This window comes from Scatophagus argus, chromosome 23 (genome assembly GCF_020382885.2).
Source record: "Scatophagus argus isolate fScaArg1 chromosome 23, fScaArg1.pri, whole genome shotgun sequence".
Classification (NCBI taxonomy): domain Eukaryota; kingdom Metazoa; phylum Chordata; class Actinopteri; family Scatophagidae; genus Scatophagus; species Scatophagus argus.
In genome coordinates, this window is record NC_058515.1 from 1000043 (window position 1) to 1023860 (window position 23818).

Sequence of the window (23818 nt, forward strand, 5' to 3'; positions counted from 1 at the left end):
TTAAGCCAAAGGCAATGGTCTACTTTGTCTGTATCATCAGATATGCAGCCATAAATCTTGGACACTTGGGTGAAGAGAGGAACAGAGCAGATTAGAAGGTCTGCAGTTAGTGAGGTAAAAACCCAAGTGTGTTTGGGGAGGATACGGAGAAGGAGACTTCTGGTTGTAAACAAGGAAGTTCTAGCAAACCATTTGACGACACAGGAAGGGAAAGCAGCACTTGGCGCTAGCTGTGGGCAACTTTGAAGAGCTCCTGAACTCAACTAACAGGTCTTCTGTGATCTGCAGACTCTGGAACACACTTGCTCATATCTCTGATGGAGGTCACTGAGGTAATCAAGAAGCATCTGCAGCAGAAAGGCCATCGTTGGGTTGCGTTAACTGAGATACTTCTTCAGTGTCAAGTGAGGTCAGAAACAGCACCCGTGGAATGACAGACCAGTGTGGTATTTTCTATTTTTCAAAAGGGAAACCAAATTGAGTGCTCCAGTCGACAGCTCCAACTTCTGATCCTCATATTAAGGAGAAGCAATGTGAATTGCTTTACAACTGTGCTAGATACTGGAACTATAAAGCATACACAGCATACTGCTAGTGGATATGCAGTATGCGGATAATTAGTAAGAACCTATTGTAGTGCGTGGTGCGGTACTTAGTGGTGTTGCAGAAAGAGGGTTCTGGGTTTGAGTCCAAGTTTGCATGTTTTCCCCGTCCCTGTGAGTTAGAAGACGTGTGGTTTCATAACTCATTGGGAGTTGAGTCCCAAACACTGCCCATCTCTCTTACCCAACTGAGTGAAATCAACTTTTAACAGTGTCATTTCAACTTCATATTTTTACACTTTTACTTAACATTGGAAACCCTAACCCTAACTCTGAGAATGTCGCTGTCTAGAGTTTTTTTGCAGCTAGGAGCAGATTCTTTGTTTCTGTTGTGGATTTGCATTGATGCACAGTAGTGTTCATCAGTACAGTACCCTGTCTCAGAGAAGCACCCTGAACCTGCTCTGAAACCTCTTCCTGCACACTTTATACACTTTATACACATTTTTACATTGCACCATATTAACAGTGGCACAGCTAACCTAACCATGGGTTAAACTGACTTCAAGCACATCCTGCTTTTTTTTATATATAAAGCAACCTTATGTGTGATAGCCTGTCACTTGGTATGGGCAGGCATATTGCAACAAACTTATCTATTTTATTGGAGAAAAGCATTTGCATTAAGTAAGATATTTAATTTGCAATTATTCTGATGTTTATTTACCTTTATGTACAGCCCAGCAATACAATAAAACAATATAATGAACACCAATGGACATGTTACAGTGGAGAGCTCCCTATCTCAACTGAGTTTTAGTAATTCTAAACACACAATACTAACACGATGACACATACATCCTAGACTTTATTCTTCTGATTAGAAAAATTATTTGATAAAGCCATTTCAAAGAGAATGCATACATGCCAAAAGCTTGTCTATAATCATAGACAACAGTCATATAATATAAACACTTTATAGTTATATGTCTTCATAAAGCTAAAGCTAAATTAATTGCCAATTATTCTGATCTATGAATTGTTTTGAATCAGTTTTTTTAGAAAAATGTCCAAATTGTCTGATTTCAGATTTCCAAATCTGTATATTTCCTACTTTCTAAAGTCCTAAGTTGTGTACAAAACAAGACGTTTGAGGACGTCACATTGAGCTCTGGAGAAAAGTGATCAACATTTTTCACCATTCTGACATTTCATCAAGCAAACAATTAATAATTAATTATCATGAAAATGAAAGATCTGTCAATAACGAAGATAATCATTAAGCCCTCATGACTAGTGACTAGTTTCATGTCAGTTTGAGTTAACTTGGCTTTACAAGTTGACTCTGAAGAACTAACGAGACATGCTATTGAGCTGCAGCTGCATAATGGGAATTGTAGGATCCATCAGTTTGGAGCTTAACTTGTACTAGACTTTTTCTGCCCAGACTTTTACTCATTGTTAATCGGTCTAGTCTTGCAGTTCCTCAATTTAAGGAAAATACATAACTGCTGAAATACCCTTCTGTGTGAAAAGAAAAACTCATACATACTGTGGTATACGTTCTGTGGCTGCCTGCTTGCAGCTCCTCACAAAGAAAACATGATTCTTGCACAGATAATTAGAGGTCCAGCGTGTACGACTTATCTTGCAAGAGTTTCTGAAGCCCTGTGAGTAATGTTAGCTTATTACTATTATTATTTTATCTCTTTTAGGACATGTAACTTCCATTAGAACTGTTCCAACATCTGCACACTGAATTCAGCGACCTTAAGGATAGCAACACTCCATCTGGACTGGCTAAGACTGGTCAGAGCCACAGGAGAACATGGATCAAGATTAATGAAAGGGTCACACATGAGCTCTGAGCTGAGTGTGCTCTGAATAATGGCAGTGTAATGAGAGTCCATTGAAAGCCCACACATCACATGTCCAGAGGTTTCACCCTTTCACCCCGCACTTGCAGTTCCACCAAAGCCACCAATGGCAGCAGTGGGAGTGATAATGTACTATTGTCTGTCACTGTATGTGGAGCTGTTCCCATTAACAACAGACACACGGGATGCAATATCTCCAAATGTTACAGTCATGCAAAGGTGGTTCAAAATACAAATGAAAAAAATCAGCTGAAAATTACTCATGTGTGTATGTGAGACCATCCTGCTTGCAGTTTGTAATCTAAGGCCTAAGAATCACCTGTTGGGTGACCAGACTAGTATTTATTTGCACCCGTTAACCTTCAAAACCTGTAGCAATTGGAATTACTGATCTCATTTGGAACCTTAGGGTGTTTTTACACCTATAGTTCAGGTTCCTTTGGTTTGGACCAAAGGGGAAAAAAATATACGCTGTTGCATTTCAGTTGCAAACAAACCAAGAGGAGTGAAAATTAAATTATACAGAGTGACAGGTAACTTATTTGATTGTACAGTTTTGATGATTGACATCTTGGATCATGAGGAACCATGTGGGGAAATCAAACTGTGGGGACTGAGAGAAGTTTATGCAGCATTTTAAGCTTCCAGTATGTATGTTTGTGTTTGTATTAACAGTTTTTGACGCATTAATCAGAGAAAATATGACACATTGCACGCACGTTACCATAATTAATAAATGATTTGTATTAATACATAAATGGCTTATAAAGATAATAAATAATACCATCCCATCCTATACAGATTTCCAAGACAGTAGGCGGATTTATTAGTAGTAGCTTTTGCAATCATGCCAAAATCACATTTCAGCAATCATGAAATCCTGACTCCTTTGTGCTCACACCACAAACAACCTCCGGAGTCCACTAGACAGCCAATCGAAACCCAGCTTTTCAATGTTCTGACATTAGCAGGAAATGTTGTGAAGGATGAAGGTGGGACAGTAGGTTTGTGGCAAAGGACTTCATCACATAGCCCTCTTAAAAGCTTTCACATGAGCCCAAATGAATTGCAATTGGGCAAACACACCAAGGTCCAGTTAAACCACACCAAACACATGAGGTGTCAAAGTACCCTTAAAGCTTCCTGTTTCAGCCGTGGCCTAGAGGTTGGAGAAGCGGCTTGTGATCGGAGGGTCACCAGTTCGATTCCCCCCACTGGACGAGCAGGAAAAATTTGGGTGTGGTGGAGTGATTAATGCGAAAAATGCCCCCCCCCCCACTCCATTAGCCAGCTGATTGAGCAAGGCACTTAACCCCCCCAATATGCTCCCCGGGCCTTGATGCTGCCCACTGCTCCTGTGTGTGTTTCACTGCATGTAATTTGCTGGGTGTTGCATGTGTGTGTTCAACTAAGGATGGGTCACATGCAGAAGACGAATTCAGTGTGTGTATGTAAAAATATATATACTGTCAATAAAGTTATTCTTCTTCTTCTTCTAGTCTCATTAGCCTCTGTTCTCTCATGTGAGGCAGTTGTTTTCATTTGTATTGAACTTCAAAATAAAATAACCAATACTAATACAATCAGCCCTACTCACCAGAAAGAGTGATGCTGCTACAAAAATCTGGAATTTGGATATAATTGATAAACAACTGAAGATATGTAGTAAAAAGGCAACAAATTAGAAAAGCTGGATCATCTTCCCCAACAGCTTTAGTGAAAGCTGACAAATAAAACCTAGGCTGCTCACTGAATGGTTTAATGTGAAAACTAAATGAAAATCCTAAATCTAAGACCTTTCTGTTGGTCAACCCCTCCAGCAGAGTTCCACACAACTGAAGAATCCACGACGAGCAGCACTGAAGCTGTCCGCGAGCCTTCAGGAAGACACTGTGTGCGTTTTTAACTTAAACTTGCAGTTTCAGGAGCTGCTATGTTGCACTGATTGAACTTTCAGCCCTGAACGTAACATGCACGGTTTGTTACAATCAAATCACTGAACTGAAAAGACACCACTTCCTGTGACATGCTTTGGTTCTCATGAGAAAGAAACAGAAAATGCTGTAAAATACATTGAATTTGTGAAGCTTTATAGTGAGCAGCAGGGACACTATGAGCAGATGACGAGTCAGCCATGTTTCTGGTGGGTAAAAAACAAAAAAAAAACAATGCAAATTCTTGTGTTGCTTTGCAGGATGCACAAGGCACCGGGGCGGGTTAGCAGCACAGGATGTTTGCATCCTGACACTCGAATCATCAAGTGACATGAGAGACTACATGAGCCACTTGTCTCCTGACTGCACTGGTTGGATGACCTGATCTGTGATTTGACACAAAAAGTCAACCATCATGGACATCAGTTACCTTCATTTGTCAGATACAGCGCTGCAGCGAACGCGTATCTGGTGAATTGGACAGTCTGTGTAGTGATAAACAACCATGAGAAAATGCACACTTTCTCAGGACCCCCAACAGTTCAGAGATTAAAGATATTCTACTGCCTGTTCCAACAGATTATCATTATCAAAACAGTTGCAAACTGATTTTCTGTTGATCAACCAGTCGATTAGTCCTCTAATCATTGCAGTTCTACTCAGGTGCATTAATTCTGCAAAAACAGATTGTCTGGTTACTTTGTCTATAAACTGATTTTCCAGATAATTGGATATTTATCTTGCCCTCTTGCCCACTCTCGTGGACCTGTGAGGCTGCTGATGCAACAAGCTGCTCCTGCTCCTGTAAAACGGCTGCATGTTTACAAGGGATACTGGGCTTTATTTAAATGACAAAATGTCAAGTGTACACACACACAGTAAGACGTCTTGGAGCCATCTCCTCCTTCATACTCGCTCTGTTTCCTGGACATCCCTCACATGGATTTTAGGCTTTATGTATTTCTTTTTCTTACAATGTGAACATTATGCTGACAGGTTACTTTGACATGTAGCTGATTGTGGGATCTCCAGGACAATATTTGTCTTATTCTATCACATGGAGCACTTCAGTTGATCTGTATTGGAGACTTAGTTTCACCTTGATGGCAGGAAGTGAAATACCCTGCAGTGTGTAAATGAACTAAAACGCTCTAACTCAGCGGGTTTTCTTCTGTTTGTGCCGCCGTGAAAATACAAAGAAATGTTCTCACTCACCTTGAACACATCTCCGTAAGTGCCGCACCCAATTCGGTGAATTAACTCGTAGTCATCCAAAGGGTCCAGGAATGACACCCCTATCCTGTCCATGTTTGGAGACACCTCTGGGTGCTGTGGCTGAGCCTGGCGGGATTCTACTCACACATCCCAGCTGCTGCTGCTGCGGATGCAGCGGATGAACACACTATCTGACCGACTGAGTGATTAATGGGAACTAAATGGAGCTAACTAATTGCTGGTGTATCGACTGGGCTGGCAGACACACAGAATGTTCCCTGACAGGACTGGCACACAGTACGAGCGGAGCTGGAGTCCCAACACGCATGAGCAAAGGCGCTCCACACTGTAAAGAATGTCCAGAGCAGCCCCTGAACGCCGCACGCCGAACTGCGCCGCTCTGATTCTGTGTTCGTGCTGTTTCTCTGCACTAACTTGTGTGGAAATTAAAAAAAACAAAAGCAGAAAAATACTCATGGTGAGTCAAAATGATAACATAACAGGTCTGTGAATATGACTATGGCCTAAAACTATGACTTAATTCCAGTGGTGGAAGGTAATTAGGTACATTTACTCAAGTACTGTACCAAAGTACAATTGAGGTACTTGTGCTTTAGTTGAGTATTTCCATTTTCTGATATTTACACGTCTTCTTTTCTACATTTCAGAGGCAAAACTTGTACTTGTTACTCCACCACCTTATTCAACAGTTTAGTTACTTCATATTAAAATCAGTAATTAAATTGTGATGTAATATTCTAGATGAAGATAGTCATTAATCCCATAACACTTACTTGTTATCTTATTTTAATTTACTAGAAGTAAAATATTTGAAATTGAAATCTTGTTTCCCTCTTTGTAGTAGGAATGGGCTTATGACAGACTGTGTCCCACGTTCTTTTCAATCTGTTTTATGTCTTGGTTTAAGTTTTTAAATGAGCTCTCTTCTGTTGTCTGAATATTAATTTGTGACAGAAGAAAAACAAAATACATGCAGTGTGATTTACATTTGATCACCACAGGGGCCTGATGTCACCATTTCATCAGTGTGTATCTGCAGACATCACTGCTAAACCACAGTTACCCAAGTGGCAAAGTTTCAGTTAGACACATTTTCTCAGCTCTTCCTTACTCGGCTTCTTTTTTTTCTTCCTCATTTGTGTACTGAAAACACAGCCCACTCTCTTATGCCCAGAATAGGGTTACAAGTTGAATTATCTTCTGTGAGGTCATACAGATAAAATAAGCCTCCTGTTCAGCAGAACTGAACCACTGCTTTCCTGTTGAATGTTCAACATTGCATACCCTGACATACCTCCACCACTGCAGTAGTCTCAACCAGCCTGTTCACATAGATATTTTTGACAGCATAGAGCCTCTTACAGCCTCAGTCACCTGAGAACTTAATGTATTTTTTCCCAGGATGGCAAAGTCATGACCCACCACACTCTATCGCTGACTGACTACTTCCTGTTGCCTTTCTGTCAGTTGGGTTGGTTAGATTTACTTTGTTTAGGTATGAATATCAGGATAAGCCAATCAGAGGCAGAGTAGGAAGGATCGTGCCTTTGCAATCCTGTGAAAAAAAACAGTGCATACTGTATATATCTACTTCCTAATCATCAGACCTTATCACATTCTGTTTTCATCAGGTCTTTATTACTTGCAGATACAAAAACAAGAACAAAAACCACAAGTCATCAAGCAAATAGGATGTATCAGGGCCACCTAATGTGGCTCCATCTCAACAGTGCATGGTCTTCCTGGTCTTCTCTAATCTTTAGAAACAGGCCTAGCTCAGCTATTCTCAAAACTAAAGGCCACCTATATTAGAAAAAAACAAAGGCAAAGTAAGGCAACATAGAGCTAGCAAGAAAGAAGCTGTCCATAGAGCAGAAGTGGACAATGTTACATAGTAACTATCCTAAATTAATCACTTCCAAGGCTTCAGTCATGAACATGGTCCTAACAAGTTGATATTTACACATCTGTAAGTTGTGTTCCGATCATCCTCATTACTTTGGCTTCAAAAATCCAGATGTAAGTCAATGAAAAGTTAGTAATAGTCAACCGGCTGCCAATTAATACACAAACTAACAACAAGTGATGAGAACGACAAGTGAGTGCTTACAATCTATCAAACCTGGCCCCAGAAAACAATTTGTCTGGCTAAAGTTAAATAAAAATGTTGTTGAGTGGGCAAAAATGTTCACTCCATCAGTTCAAACTTGATATGTGATTCTTAACTGTAGCACACAAGTCAGATCTATTGCTAAGAATTATGAGGATATCGACTGAACTGGATGAAAACACTGGTTTTACAAACAAAAGCGAGGTTTATCAGGTGTCCTTGTTGCTGTTCACAGTATGTCCTACAGAGTCTCAACAACTCCTACAACAATCAACATGTCTAGAGCGACTTGCGCTGCCGCTTCATGAAGGACATGGAGTAATCTCCGGCCGGTGTGCTTTTCTGCCTCTTCATCTGGACCTGCGACTGAGCGGTGAGCTGCAGCTTGATGGCGCTGGAGTTCACCTTGGCTGCACACAACAGCTCCTTCATCCCCTTCATCTTCTCACTCTGAAAGACAACCACAGGACCGGCTGGGGAGGGGGATACCTGCTGCTGGAATGAGGGCGAAGATGCAGAATCGGGACTCGGGGACTTGGGTTTGCCTTCAGTGTCTCCAGCGCGCAGGCCCTGGGAGGAGCGTCGGCGACCCCCTCCATCTCCCACCTTTTTGGGCTGGGCTGCTGCTGCTGCTGCTGGTGGTTGGGTGGATGGAGACGTGGGAGCAGCAGGAGGAGGAGAGCTCTGTTCATCCAGCTTGGACTCTCTCCTGGGGCCTCGTCTGCGGCCTTCACGAGGGTCGTCGCTAGACTGGTCATCATCATCCTGGGATTCTGGCTCTTTGGTGATGATCGACACCTTCTGACGCACCTTCAGAATCAGACCACAAACCCATTTTTAGACATCAACGCACATCAGCCACAGCAGGCCTCTCTCCTGAACGCAGAGCATGTGTTGGCTGGCGGCCATTTTGAAGTTCAAAGGCAGAGCTATTCTGGGTTTCTCACCTGAGCATCAAAGCGGCTCAGAGACTGGACAAGGTAGGTGGCCCAGCCCACATGAAGGACTGGCGTAGGACTGCCCTCCTCCCATTTGCAGATGCCATCATAGAAACGCAGCAGGTGGGCAAAGCAATCGGAGTCCTGGAGTGCTGAGAAGTCTGCTGCCTGCTTGGGGTGATCCTAAAAGACAAAAAGCAGTGGGTGTATTTTGGTTTTATTTCTGATAGTCTTCATTGTTACTGAATTTCCCTCGGGATCAATAAAGTATCTTTCTATCTATCTTTCCACTTGCCATTGACAAGTGACCTGTCCCTGGACATCTTATCTAGCTAACAGAAACTCTCCTTAATGCAGGTGTAAATGCACACTGAATGTGCATGTAATGTTTCCCCCAGTACTGGAGCCCCTGTCCAGCTGGGAATACACACCTTGTCAGGTCCTTCTCCCTCTCCTCCCTCCCCCGCACTCTCCGCAGCAGCAGCCGTCTCCTTCAGTAGAGTGGGAATAACATCATTTGCAATGTCAAAGAACTCCTTGTAGATCTCCTCATCCTCACGGAAATAGTTATAGCTGCAAGGGTGTGAAAAGTTGAGAAGGACTTTTAGTAATGACAGGGAAGATTAGAAATTAGGGTTATCAAAAGTATTGATACATTTTCCATACTACATGTTTAAAACAATAACATATCCATTTGACAGTATCAAAACAAAAAAAAAAATTATTATGATATTAACATTGTTAAAAATATGATATATGACACTGTGTCCAGGTTGTAAATTCAAAATATATAATAAAATAATAATAATAAAAAAAGAATAATCAATAAAATCCAATTTTTTCTGACTGTGACTTTTTCCCTTGTTTTTTATTTGTTTTGTTTTTTTTACTTCTGTTGCATCCAAGGTAAAAATGGTGGATTTGATAGTATCAAAAGTAAAAAAAGTTGATGATATGGTTGTAAATTTAAAATATATAATAAAAAAGAATTAAAAAAAAAAATTAATCAATCCAATTTTTTGTGACTGTGACATTTTTTTTTTGTTTTTTTTTTTCAAGCCAAATTTTTCCTTATCAATTTTTTTGTCTTTTCCCTTACAAATGCTCTTTACATACAGTCCAGAGTAACCAGAGGTTTTTCAAGTCTTTCAGGCGGGAATGTTGACCTTTAACACGTTGATTACTGAAGTCACTGTAGCAGTCCAGACATTGAAGTGAACTGTGTGTAACAGTGGTTTCTTTGTACATGAAGCAGCACATACATTCCCTCTCGTAGCTGGCGTACAGAGGGCAAGCGCAAACTGAAAAACAATGGAGGAGCAGGAAAAGGAAGCTGATGGATGGGGAGAGAATGTGTGGTCTGGTGGGTCAGCGCTGGTATTTTTAGCCGCAGCTCATGAGCAGTGTGTTTAAATGGGACGAGAGAGCGTGAGGATGCTGAGCTGGACACTTCCTGGCTCAACCACCACACCCCTTCTAACAAACTGGGACACGGCTTCTTTGTGATGCATGTGAAAGAGAAACCAAAGGTCAATCTGAACTGTCTTATCACTTCACATACATATTTATTTTCAAGATAACATGTCTAATAAAAGCCCCATGTAATATTTAATTGTCTTTGATGTAGACAAACTCTCTGGGACTGGGGTCATTGGCCAATCACAGCCAGTTCTGAGGGAACAATCCCACAATTCCTATGTGGCTACCTCTGCGGCGTTAACTCAGCGAGTCCATAGATTTATACAGGCAGATACAGCACTGTCTGCTGCTCGAGTTCAGTGATGATAAAGTCCAATGATTAAGTTAGTGACATGGTTTAAGTCACTAGTGAGAGAATAAAAACATACACATAAAACTCACGGATTTATAGTGCATAATCACCATGAACAGAATATAAATAATAGTGCATGTATGACTAATATTAATTTACAAAGATTTGTACTGCTCACTTGGTGTGGTGTAATAATAAACAGATTTTTGTATTATAAAAGGTGTTGTCTCTGCAGTTTCAACAGAATTACAGACAAGAGAAGAAAGCATCTGAAAACAAAGGATTGAATGACGCTCCATATGCAGCATTAACATGCCTGGTCACAGGTCACACGCCTGTTTCACTGAAGAACTGCACCACTTTCAACCTCGGTGGTTCAGTGTTATTTACAGGAAAGTTCACGTACAGCCATAAGACGAGATATCTGTGCGTTTACTGCCACCTCATGTTTGTGAGGTGACATAACAACGGATGCTGCCGGGTAACCAGTCCTGTTGTTAACACCAGCATGGTCGACCTCTTAATGGTCAACCTTTCAAACTAAACCAATCATTCAACCATAAAAATAATCAGTAGATTAATCAACTGTTTCAACAGTTGTTTTAAAGAATCCCCCCTTGGGGATTAATAAAGGAATTCTTTATTCTACTTTAATGTTACTTGTCGAGCAACTCATTCTTCGTCTAGATATTCGCTAAAGCACCACATTTTGTATTAATATAAACCCTAATGGTTGGCGGCATTTTCGTGAACAAGTGAGTTAATTCAGCTTCTTGAATGATCAGCTTGTCTTCAGTAACGGCATGAATGACAGCAAGACTCTGCTTACACCTGATATTAACATGTAATATTTATCTGGATAATGACATTTGCAAATGCTATCATCACAAGGTCTTCTCATTAATTAGTCTCATCTTCCTACCTGTGACTGGGAAATCAGTCTCTGTGCAATATTTCAAAGAACGTCTGAATTCCTAAAATGTATCTTGAAGAGAGAGGAGGCATGCCAGAGGAGTCTTTTAGCACTTGTGATGTGTAAAAGAGGCGTGAAACACAGCTGGAGACCACGAACCATGGTGGCAGTGGGACAAATGTTCCTATTGTGCTCATCTTCCCAGGTTGAAAAATGTGACCTTGCACTAGCCCATTTGTAAACACAGTAATCACAGCCCTCCTCATTCAAATCGATTCATTCTAAACCTTAAACTGCAACATTCCCATGTGTGAAAGCAATGTGAACTCACTCCTGCATGACCTGAGCTGCTTCGGCCCAGGCCCTCAGAGCCTCCCGCACATTCCTGTGTCTGTAGTGGAAACCAGCCAGGTACATGTAGGGGTAGATGTGCTCATTATTGTAGTACTTCTGAGCAGAAGTGACAGCCTGGGAGAGGAAGGAGGAAGATGGAGAGAAAGAGAGAGAGAAAGAGAGAATGAAAACACCAAAAGGAAAAACGACCAACTAAAACATCCTAATCTGTGAAGATACACAAGAAGCATAACTTTCACTGTAGAAAATCAATCAATCAAAAAGTATAATGATATCTTGTTCACTCAATGGAAAACCACCCAAAAAAAACATTTCTTCACACCTTACCAGTGTGACCTGGTAGACTCACCTTGAGGTGGATTTTGAGAGGGTTCTCCTTGCCTGGTATTGGATCCTGGTCTTCAAGGTCTGCCAGAGTACCCATAGCCATTGGGTACCTGGTACGCGGCACAGAACAGGAAGAGATCGTGCGTTTTAGCAAGCATACACACCACACTCTTCATTGTGAGTGAGCAGTGTATTAAAAACCGTGACACTTTCAAAGACTAACTTACTTCACCAACACAAACTCTCACCTGTCCAGGTCGCTGCGCTCATACAGCAACCAGAGGAGTTTCTGTTCAATCAGGAAGGAAAAGGAAAGAAACAGATCAAACACATTAACACTGGCAAAAAGAAAACAAAAGGAAAAAAGAATGCGTGTCACTGACTGTTAAGACTGCGCAATATACCAATGATGTTACCACAAATAACAAATAATCCACTCAACAACAACAACAAGTTGAGACATTATCATGATGTCAGAGCTCTTACAATTACAGATATGTAAAAATCTACTGCAAACTCCAAGTGACAATGCTTACCTGCTGCAGCTGCAGGAGCTCAGAGCTGTCAGTATGAAGGTCCAGTGAGGGGTTAATGGCACAAACCATGAAGGCCACCTCCATGTTTCTGTCACATTTCATGTAGGAGCCCTTCAGGTACAGCCAACTCTGAGGGAGACACAACACACATTTACAGTAATGTGAATATTAAAATCACAGGAAGTAAATACCAAATACTGGATGATATTTGTCTCTCTAGCTATGTTCTTATTTTTTTGGGATGGGTGTGTTCTTGTTAGGGAATTCATCAGTTTATGTGTAAAACCAGCCAACACAAGCACTCTGTCCAGACCAAAGCAAACAATCAAAAATGAATGATTTAGGTGCAGTCTGTTTCTCACCATGCCGGCTTACTGCAAATCAGTGCTATTATGGTGCCAGTGCGTGGAGCAGCCAAAATGGACAACATGACTGACACACTGACGCAAAAAGAGAAGCGGTTATTCTACTGAACCTCATGTATCTGATGATCTCTTCTGGTGTCTCAAAGAGCTCGCCAAAAATCAGCGGATATTCTCAGACATCTTCAGTTACCATTTAGAGTGTGACATCATTATTTTAGGTAACTGGTGGCAGGCCTCACCTTCTCACTGACTCCCGCTGTTACCGTTTGTCCCCGTCGGTCCTCGTTACCCTTTCCGTGCCAGGTGACCTCGGCCGTTTCCTCACCGTTTTTGCCAAATATCACCCAGGCGTGGTCCTCAGACAGCGCCAGGTGGACATCCTTCAGCCCTAAAACCTGGCAGGCTGCGACTACAGCAAACGCCACACCAGAGCTGTCCAGTTTGGTGCCTGATTCAAGATGAACAAAGAATTATTTTCATCAGTTTGATGAATGACAAGTTTACATAATGAAGAGCACTGTGGCTATAATATTGTAATATTTGCAAAGTTGTACCAGTGATGAGACTGAATAGGGACTGGATGTGGGCCCGGTCCTTGAAGTAAGAGCGGCTTAAACTGTTCCAGATTACATCTGATACTTTCTTTACTAGCTCCCTGCTGGAGCCTGCAGCAGTCCTCCGGTACTGGGACAGGTCCACCGCACCACGGATCTGAGCTGTGAAGCGCTCATACAGTGCAGATATCATGCCCAGCTCCACTGTGGGAAAGCACGAGTTGGGACAGTCCGGCTCCAGCGGTTCAAAACGAACCCCTGGAACATTGATGGGGATGACCCGGTTTACAGCTAGGAAGTGCTCAACAAAACCCAGGACGAGGGAAAGAAGGGCTAGGTCAGGCTCAGACTTCCGAAGCTCAGCATCAAAGAGCTGAACCACGCCGTCGATGCCCCGCAGGGGAAAGTGCTTCTTCTGGGCTGAATGCAAACCCATGATGTCCTCTGCCAGTCAACTCAGACGCTCTCCTCACCTGCAGTATGAAGATGAATGTTACAGAGCAGTCAGTTCAACTCCACATCATTATCACACACTGATGCTGTAGAAAGCAGGACTGTATACTTTGTCTAACTTCCCTACGCTGTCTGTGGATCTCAGCTCTGAGCCCACTGGTTATATTAGATATAAATCTTTCAAAAAATAAAACTCACAAATTCTCATGAAATTTGGAGGAAGTGGGGGGTGTATGTTTCCTCCAGGTGTCCTTTTGTTTAAATTGTATTATTTATATATTTTTATGCTTTCATGTATATTTTTTTCTTCTTTCTGGTAAAGTCACCCCATGTTATCTTTTATTACTGTGGAAAACTTTGAAAAATAAAAATAAGAAAATGCAAAAATAAATAAATGAATAAATAAATAAAGGATCAACATCAGTAATTTCCACAGTTGGCCAATGAAATTTTTATCATACATTCCTCAGAAAGGAGGAAATTGCTGTGGACTATTTTCAACGACTAATTTAGCGCTCTTGATGTATGTGCAATTGAGCTTAATGTACTACAGTGTGTGTTAAGGTAATCAACATGTTACCCAACAGTGTGGCTCAATGATATGTTTCTGACACAACAGTTCCACGGCACGGAGGAATAAGATGCATGTCACACACACAGGATACATTCACTGTTTTGATCTGCCCATGGGATTTGTTGACCATTTGCTTTCTAGTAATATAATGCAGATCCACATAAGGTAGAAAATATTTTAGTAGATAGCCATTTAAAAAGAAAACGTGTCTGTAAAAAAAGATCTAAATATTTTATTTGGCGTTAGAAAAATTAAATACTAAAGATTTATGGTTGTTTTTAAAAACTTTTGTCACTTTGTATTTGTATGAGTTTTTTCTTCTGCTTACCTGGGTGTATTCTTTAAAGCCATACACTCGGAGATGTAACTTAATAAGCAGCTTTAAAATTTAACACCAGTCTGTCCTTTCCAGATAAGCAAAGCAACATATCTTTTCATATAGAGTATTTTATCAAGCATGGTATATTGTCCCCAGTATTTTGACTTATCGGCATTCATATACATTCCTTTAAAAAAAATCACAGCGATAATAATTTTCGGTGTTATTGTTAAGACCGCACACTAAACAAACAAATAAGACAGCTAGACACTGACCCAGAGCGAAGCGGCTTGAGTGGTTGCATAATGTTGGTTACATCAATGCTGCTGCTATCAAGAGCTACATGGCGCTTTGGTGGGCGGGGCACTCCCACTGACACGACCGTACATTCAATACAAACCTACAAACCGCAGCTCTACGGTCTGATTCTCACCAATGCGTCCAAATATCTCCAGAATGTCACAAATACTTCACGTTGGAGCCTATCAATATACCCCGAATATATACCTTTAGATTAATTCATTTGCTAGGCTGGTTGTATGGCGTAGGCTAACTAGCTAACTTTACTAAATTAAGTTAAGATTAGCTACCCATTTATGCCTGCTGCCTTGCCGCATGTGTTAGATCGTTTGCGCTGTTTAAAAAGCCAAGTGAGATAAAGTACAGGAATATCCTAAACCATGAAGTGACCCACATAGTGGCGAACAGCTTGGGAGCAGCTGGATGAGTTAAGGCTGATGAGCAGCTAACAAGCTAACGAGCCGCTAGTTAGCTAAACTCACCAATTTTGGATAACGCTTATCCTCTTGGCTCTCTTGCGAAACATACCGCCACAATATGCCACAACGCTGATTCATTCTAAGCTCTCATCAACGATGAATTTGACCGCTGTATAAGAGAATACATACCCGTTTTCTCACAGCCTCAGCCACATGTTTTTGTTTGTGTCCCCCTTCTTTTGCCGCGCAGTTACACTTAAGCAGTCACTTGCAGTGTTATACCACCAGGCTCCACGTTTGCGTAACAGAGCAGATCTCTAAACGACACATAGGTCGTCGTCTAGCGCAGTTGAACTTTGACAGGCCCATCCCCATGGTTATAGATCTTAACCACTGCACACCCATGGTTTCCTCTCACGTATGCTGGGAAATGTAGTTCAAAGTATGTTATTCCAAAATGTACCAATAGAGGGCAACGCGAAGCGATTGCATGATATATACCTACAAAATGGAACAAAGGTAACCATTACATAATGAAAAACAGGCAACAGTAAAAACCACACGGTTTAAGAATCGTACAAAATTATGCTGTAGTCGTAAATACACCCCATCTTCGATTTGTTGAACAATTTTTATCAATGTATATGGCTGGCGTGTTACAAACAACTCAAACATATCAGTTTGTGCATTTAAACCATAATTATCAAAACATTTAGTGGAAATATTTTGGTAGAATATACTCAAAAACATACAATATAGCCCACAGGATTTAATAGCTTATGGCCGAAATGCAAAATTTATTTAGAGAATGTATTTTGTCTGTGTTCAGGAATATTCTTCTTGCTGCCTTCAATTGCTGTCGAAAATGTCTACACCTTTTATGAACTTCACAAAAGAATACAAATCCCCTCTAGTTGTATTTTCGTAATACATGAGTACCTGAAATACATTTCATGCTTTCAAAGGACAGAGAGCATTAAGGATAAATCAGCAAGTGGTGGTCCTTTATTAATGTGCCTGGACTGTTCGTCGGGTTAGGACTTCAGATGTGAGAGTCTAAGCGAAGACCTTGAACGTGCCTCAATCAGACATGTTTTTCCCCCTCCTCCATGGTCCGCCTTGTTTCCCTCCATCTCCGCTTATCTCTCAGTGCTCGGACGTTGCGTTAAGGTGCGGATCCGAGTCCCGCTCTTGGGGAAATTTGAGGAAAGTCATACGACTTATACGCCTTCAAAGGACAATATAAGCCTATACAAATTGAAACAGCAGACATTTCTCCATCTTTGTGCAGTTGTTTTGAAACTACAGTAAAATGGATCCAATGACTCAGTCCGCCCAGATATCGTCGTCGCAAGGGTTTGCCGATGGACAAAATTCTGCTGTCAAAGAATCAAAGCAGCCTGGTAAGAAGTAGCATAACACACGCTAGTTAACGAAATCGCAATAATTAGCTTAATGTTTTACCATTAAATGTTGCTAAACCATTTGTGTTTCGTTTTTGTCTCGAGGCATATTAATAATGTCATTGTTTTACGTCATGTCCATAACACAATAGCTTAATTCAGTTTAGAACTGCAAAGCTAGCCATTGTTATGTGGAAACCGTTTTCTTTTATTTGGCCTGTCGTTGGCCTGTACGTGGTTGTTTTAGTCATAATACGAAACACCTGTGGTTGTGAACATACCCGAACACACGAATGCATACCCTACGTGACTTTGGCCTGCCCCTGGTAGACGCCGCTCTCTTCCGTGGTGACAACTTTATAGAAAACGTCTTTTATCAATCTGTCAATTTTGAGAGGTCTTGTCGGTAAGTAGAGGCAGTGTAGTGTTGCAGAGCGTTAACAGAGACGTTTAAGTAAAGTGTATTTTCGTGGAGCAAATGGTAAGGTGGGTTAAACAGTGAAACACGGGTTGATAACACTTGCTAACAGACGGCGTTTTTGTTCGAAACTACGTGATTAACGGGGCTAATTTGGAGAAAAGGAGACACGTTTCATTCAAATACGCCCTGATTAATGCATTTGATTGTAGCCGAATTGAAATCTATACCCATTTGACTGTCAGTAGTCTTACATCATGCTCTAAGGGTTGTGTATTTTTGTTGCTAATAAAAACAAACTTTAAATGACAGTTTTTTACAGTGAGATTTGGGGTGACAAAGCGTTATCGGTGGTAAATGTTGCGATGTTCTGCACTGCAGATGCATTGTTACTGGGCAACTGCCAATGAAGTGAGGACCTCTTAAAGGCGCATTGCCCTTTTTTGTGTTGTGCTGGTAATGGTCTCGGAACATCTTGCCTCATTACTGTCGTTCATTTATGTCTATTAACTTGAACCATATCCAGGTTTTTAGTCATTTTGGATTTTCAGGTTTCACAGTCTAGATGAGCCTCATTAGCGTCACCAATGTTGTGTCTGAGGGCCTTATGGGCAGGTTATTGTCTATGAGGGAGTGGCAGCTCCACCATCAGTGTGTGTGTGCGTGTATGTGTGTGTTAAGCTGTCTGTTATGAGCTCCATGGCTCAATCAGCTGCAGCATGTGAGCCATCTGAAAATCCTTCAAAGCCATGTTCTGTTAATCAAAAGGATTGTAGGCTTGTGAATAAGAATTAAAGTACATGTGGTCATGGGTGTCAACAGGGTGTGGCACACATTGCCTCACTGATTTTCAATGTGATCTTGAAGTTACCACTCAAGAGAGCAAAGCATACATTAAAAGATTTCCAGAAATCTACAAGGACACAAGTAGGTATGTTAATTCACATCGGAATGCATTTATTACCATGATGTTGTACATGCTCATAATCGTGATAGGTGGCACAGTGGTGCTGCGGTTAGCATTGTGGCCTTACAGCAAGAGGGTTCCGGTTTCGAGTCCGGTCTGCGCCCTTCTGTGTGGATTTTGCATGTTCTACCTGTGCCCGTGTGGGTTTTCTCGGGGCACTTGGAACCCACAGTCCGAAAATCATGAACTGCATGGATAGAACGGGTATAGAAAATGGATGGGCGGATGGATGGATAATCATGTGATGTATAGTATGACTTAAAGGTTATGACAATAATGACCAATTATAGTCTGTTCTAATTATACTCTAGTCTCCAGTTAACCCTTAGAGAAGTGACCATGAGCTAAGTGGGTATTTATTTATTTATTTTTTTAATATAGCTTGGGGTTTAGTCCCTAAAACACATGTTACAGTTTTAAGTTAAGAGGGCATTCACACCGCTAGCAAAAGCTGTACAGGCATAGTGTTTTATGAGTGTATGCTAAAACCAGTTTTTGTTTGCTAGGACTACAATTTCTAAGGCAGACTCTGACAACATGGCTGTGAGAAATAGTTTTCTGGCAGCCATAACCTTACTCTAGTAATTTTTTTTAACGTTCCATGAGAGTTAACAGGCATTGCCTTCCATATACCTTAGTCATTACAGCACTGCTGAGTCACTTCAAAATATGGCTTTTGGGCCATACTCGATATCCACATTTTAAGGAAAGAATATATTTGTATATGTGCTTTATGTATTTGGAAATACTTTTGTCCTTGGTATATTTGTTGAAGTTGGCAATGAATCTTAATTTTTTCAACATTTGCAAAATAAATGCATTATATATTTCAGTGTATGGACTTGTGTTCCTTTGCCATAAGAGCAACAATAAAGAGTTTTTGTTTTGAAATTGTCTACAACTAAAGATTTATTTGTAATGGATTAATCTGTTAATTTTTTTTTTTTTTGTCAGTGTTTGAGCAGACAGGTTTGGAAAGGGTCACTGCTTTGACCTGCCCCTGTGATGTCATTACAGGATGAAAAGAATGAGTAACTAATGAATAATTAATGTATTAGTAAAACAGCTGGTGAAAACAAGAAGACTAAAAACACATTTTTAAGTCTGTTTTTAGGTATATTTCATCAACTTTTACTAATAAGACAGACAGACAGAAAGTGTTGGTTTACGATGATGTTGGTTTGCGTGTGTGTGTGTGTGTGTGTGTGTATGTACCTTAGACATTGGCACATTACTGATAGGGAAGTATTCTGTCAAAGCTACGTGCTTTTGTTCATATTCTCCAGTCCTTACTGTAATGTTTTTATAGTAGTCAACACCAGGTTTGTCTTTCAGCCTGTGAACGTCACAGCTGCCAGATGGCCTGGCCTGCCTTTCCAGCTTCTGTCTGTAGCTTAGCCCACTCCACTTGACTTGCACACTGATGAGTGACGCTAGTCACAAAGGAAGTGGCACACTTCAAAATGAGGACCTCATTTCTCAAACTACGTTGCATCAGATTTTCAGGGGAAGTTAGCCTTGGAATCAAACAGTGTGTTGCTGCTTTTGTGCCTGTGTCTGTGAAAAATACTTTAAATTTACCAACAGACATTATTTCAGCACTCAGACACTGTAATTGTCAGATCACCGTTTGATGACTGTTAAGGATTACAGCTATCTCTGTGCTCATGTTTTCTAGTATGAGCAAACCCCACCTTTCAGTTTGCTCTATTACCGTTCAGACAGTGTTCACTGAAGAAGACTGAAGAAGAGAGTTCGGGTCTTCTGCTTTGTTATTGATTTACATAAAATTCTATCATTTTAATAGCGTAACTGTAGTTAGTAGTATCCCGAACTTAGTGATACACATCTGTAATTATCAACAGTTACTTCCTAAACCTGCAATCTGACAAGACCGAATAGGTTATGTTGGTTATATTCATTGATATGATTTAGTATGCTCGCTCTGTTTTCCTTTTTGGTGACCTGTCTCATATCATTGTCATCAGAGTTGTTTAATGAACTTGTACTTCACTGAATTAAACGTGCTTTCAGTTCATTGCTCAAGATAGGTGCTCACTGTAAACTATTTGAAAGTGAAACGCCCATGTGAAGCTTCAAGGAACACTGAGTTCTTTTCACCTTGTGCTCTCTCTCGCTCGCTCTGTGCACTTGCCAAGACAGCCCTCCTCCCTCCACTTCCTGCTGGAGCAGACCACATCACTGAGGTCACAGAAGCAATCAGATAGCCCTCAGGGGTGGACGGTACGGGAGAGCTGGAGCACCAGAACAGGGATGACGGGCATTGCGGTAGTCCCACCCCTCACCATCACTTCCACTAAGAGATGAGGCATGACTGCATGAGGGCAGTCTAATCATTGTTCTAGAAACCAAAAATGATCCTTTCTGTAACTGAACATAGCTCAAAGCTTTGTTAATTATAGTTTTAGACATGCAAATGGAATCTTGAAAGAAACTCACAGAATTATGATCAATTCCACAATTCCCCTTCAGCTCTACAGACATCCCCAGCCTCTTTTAGCTCATTATTTTGGTTGTAGGGTACACAAACTCTGATCTTTTCGGCCTTATTTCCAGCACCAATCAGCAGGCGGGCAAAGTTGGTACACTAGCTGCTGAGGAAAGTGGAGCACCTAGCAGTTAAGAACAACTTTAGGTGATGATATGTCAGATATGTTGTCAGAGTTAGCAAAATGTATTCTTCAAGTAATCTGATGACATGTTTTTGTTGAACAGTGACATTTAGCCATGTTTTTAATTTTGATGTCCTGAAGGATGTGAATGATCTTAATTAATTTCATTTTTATGTATATGTTTGAACTGTTATCTTTTTGCAGCCTTTTTAACTCTACTCCCTCCAATTTGCCACTGACAAATGTGGAAACACAGGTGGGAATTAGTGCTCCCACTGCGGTTAAAAAGTGAAGGTGTGGTGTGTTAAGAAGGTAACAGTCGTATGAATCCTACTGAAGGAATGCTGCACCACAAGGGCACACCAACCCCAACTTGTCCAGCCTGTATAAACTCCATTTGTGCTGAACTGAAGAGAGACGCCACACCTCCGTTAGTAAACCTGAAACTCTCAAAGATCTTTGGTCTGTCCCCATAACTCAAGATTTTTCTTCTGACAAAGGACAATGAGGTGTGAACTCTAATGACTTCCTCTTTATCTTGAGTGCTAGATGTAATGTACTCAAGCATTTACTCATAGAGGTGCAAAGTAACAAAGTGACACTACAGACGCTGGGTTTATGGGCCTAATTTCCAGTCTCCAATCTCATGGTTTTAGTCTTTCCTCTAGATGCTGAACCTGGTTGCAGGGATTTGCTCTTATTTAGACACAGCAGCTTTAGTGAGGTCCAGCACTGATTTAAGGTGAAGGCCTGGCTCACAGTCAATGTTCCAGTTCGTCCTAAAGCTATCGTATGTGGTTGAGATCAGGTATCTCTGCAGGCCAGTCGAGTTCTTAAACACCAAACTGGGTTACTTTATGAAGCTGCTTTGTGCTCAGCAGCTTTGTCAAGTTAAAACAGGAGAAGGACACTATTTTATATAACTCTGATTCCAGAAAGGTGAAACATGGTGTGAAATGCAAATAAAAACAGAATGCAATAATTTGCAAATCATTTTCAACTGTATACTGTTCAATGACATGATTTAATGTTCATAGTGAAGCTGTTTTTTTGTATAAATGTACATTCTATATTTGATTCCTTTAGCATATTCCAAAAACATTAGGACAGGGGCATCTTTACCACTGCGTTTTATTATCACCTTCTCTCTGTAAGTGTTTGAGAACTGAGAACACTATTTGTTGAAGTTATGAAAAATAAATTCTTTCCCATTTTCACTTGATGTACGACTTCAGCCACTTGACAGTCTGGGGTCTCCAGTCTCATATTTTGAACTTTGTAATGCACCATGCTTTTTCAATGGGAGACATGACTGGATTACAGACAGACGATTCTTGTACCTGTTGCCTCTTTTACTATAAAGTGATGCTGTTGTAACACAGGCTGAATGTGGGTTTTGTTGTCTTGCTGAAATAAGCGAGAATGTCCCCGAGACGCCATCTGGATGGCAGCATATGTTGCTCCGAAGTTACCCGTGTCATACTATCACAGATGCTGACTTTTGAACTTTGCACTGGTAACAATCTGCAGTCTTGTAGATATTCCTTTTCCACTTTAGCCCAAAGGAAACAACATCCGTGACATTGTATGCTTTTGCATGGTTGATGTTAACCATCAACCATGAAGTGCTCAAACCCCATGCGGTGATGTCCTTTATATAATCATGTTGGTTTTTGATGCAGTGCTGTCTGAGAGGTGGAAAGTTTTCCAACCTTACAGCCGTGGCCTACAGGTTGGAGAAGCGGCTTGTGATCGGAGGGTCACTGGTTCGATTCCCCCACCAGACGGGCAGGAAAAATTTGGGTGTGGTGGAGTGATTAATGCGAAAAATGCCCCCCCCCCCCCCCCCCCCCGCCCCGCCCATTAGCCGGCTGATGTGCCCTTGCTTAACTTAACCCCCCCCCCCGGGCGCTTGATGCTGCCCACTGCTCCTGTGTGTGTGTTTCACTGCATGTAATTTGCCAGGTGTTGCATGTGTGTGTTCAACTAAGGATGGGTCACATGCAGAAGACGAATTCAGTGTGTGTATGTAAAAATACATATACTGTCAATAAAGCTGATTCTTCTTCTATTCTTCTTCTTAAATGTAGAGATTTCTCCACATTTTATGAATCTGTTAATGATACTAGAAAATACAGATGGTGAAATCCCTCAGTTCATTTCATTGATATGTTTTGAAGCCGTGCACTTGAACTGTTGGGCTATTCGCCGAAACAGTTTTTAACAAAAACCTCGGCCAATCCTTGTTTGTGAATGACTGAGCTTTTTGAGGAAGCCCCTTTCATGCCCAGTCATGATATCAGCACGTCTTATCAATGAACCTGTTTATCTGTGGAATGTGAACACTGGTGGTTTTTGAGCAGTACACACCTTTCCCAGTCTTCTGTTGCTCCTGTCCCAACTTAAATGCAACAAAACGATGGCATCATCGGCCCTGCGATTGGCTGGCGACCAGTCCAGGGTGTACCCCGCCTCTTACCTGCAGTCAGCTGGGATAGGCTCCAGCTCCCTGCGACCCTGACGGATAAGCGGTATAGAAAATGGATGGATGGATGAATGATGGCATCAAATTCAGAATGAGTGAGCATTTACAAAAATACAAAGTTTATCAATTTGAACATTAAATATCTTGTCTTCATACTGGATTTTGTTGAATATTTGCAAATCACCGAATTCAGTTGTTTTTATTTTTTACATTTAACGCAGCATCCCGACTTTTTTAGAATCCCTGATGTATGCAGTGGCATTTAGATTAATCCTAATGAAGGTTCCTGGTGACAGCATTAAAAAGTAGGTCGCATTAAATCTTTCTTTCCTGGTGGTTTGTATCATAGCAGCATAACCAAGAAAAGAGTAAATTAGAAAGGGTGGTCTT

The 23818-nt window shown here is 41.1% G+C and overlaps 3 protein-coding genes across 12 annotated transcripts in view; 1 reads left to right on the top strand and 2 right to left on the bottom strand.

The window, feature by feature from the left end:
• The window catches only part of map4k2 (mitogen-activated protein kinase kinase kinase kinase 2), a 35045-nt gene extending 29115 nt beyond the window's left edge, over window positions 1-5930 (bottom strand). For 5 of the 7 annotated variants that reach the window (XM_046380033.1, XM_046380031.1, XM_046380032.1 and 2 more), the window contains exon 1: window positions 5569-5929. In XM_046380033.1, the coding sequence (XP_046235989.1) occupies window positions 5569-5661 (93 nt within the window). In that variant the 5' untranslated portion in view covers window positions 5662-5929. Of the gene's footprint in view, window positions 1-5568 lie in introns of all 7 variants that reach the window. The other 2 variants (XM_046380036.1, XM_046380037.1) reach the window with 1 other exon arrangement.
• A 1275-nt stretch (window positions 5931-7205) lies between these two features.
• men1 (multiple endocrine neoplasia I) lies at window positions 7206-15867 on the bottom strand. Of its 2 annotated transcripts, none has more exons than XM_046379802.1 (10): window positions 15712-15867; window positions 13458-13930; window positions 13143-13351; window positions 12539-12667; window positions 12251-12291; window positions 12025-12112; window positions 11653-11789; window positions 9069-9210; window positions 8647-8820; window positions 7206-8509 (listed from the first exon to the last, which is right to left on the bottom strand). In XM_046379802.1, the coding sequence occupies exons 2-10, from the start codon at window positions 13891-13893 to the stop codon at window positions 7979-7981; spliced, it is 1887 nt and encodes a 628-aa protein (XP_046235758.1). In that variant the 5' UTR covers window positions 13894-13930; window positions 15712-15867; the 3' UTR covers window positions 7206-7978. The 2 variants fall into 2 exon arrangements, with proteins under 2 accessions (XP_046235758.1, XP_046235759.1); XM_046379803.1 differs by lacking the exon at window positions 15712-15867 and adding an exon at window positions 15586-15610.
• Window positions 15868-16606: 739 nt separating this feature from the next.
• Window positions 16607-23818, top strand: part of rtn3 (reticulon 3) — a 29640-nt gene continuing 22428 nt past the window's right edge. Inside the window, exon 1 of one of the 3 annotated variants that reach the window (XM_046379806.1) lies at window positions 16607-16925. In XM_046379806.1, coding sequence (XP_046235762.1) covers window positions 16835-16925 — 91 coding nt within the window. In that variant the 5' untranslated portion in view covers window positions 16607-16834. The remainder of the gene's footprint in view (window positions 16926-23818) is intronic. The other 2 variants (XM_046379804.1, XM_046379805.1) reach the window with 2 other exon arrangements.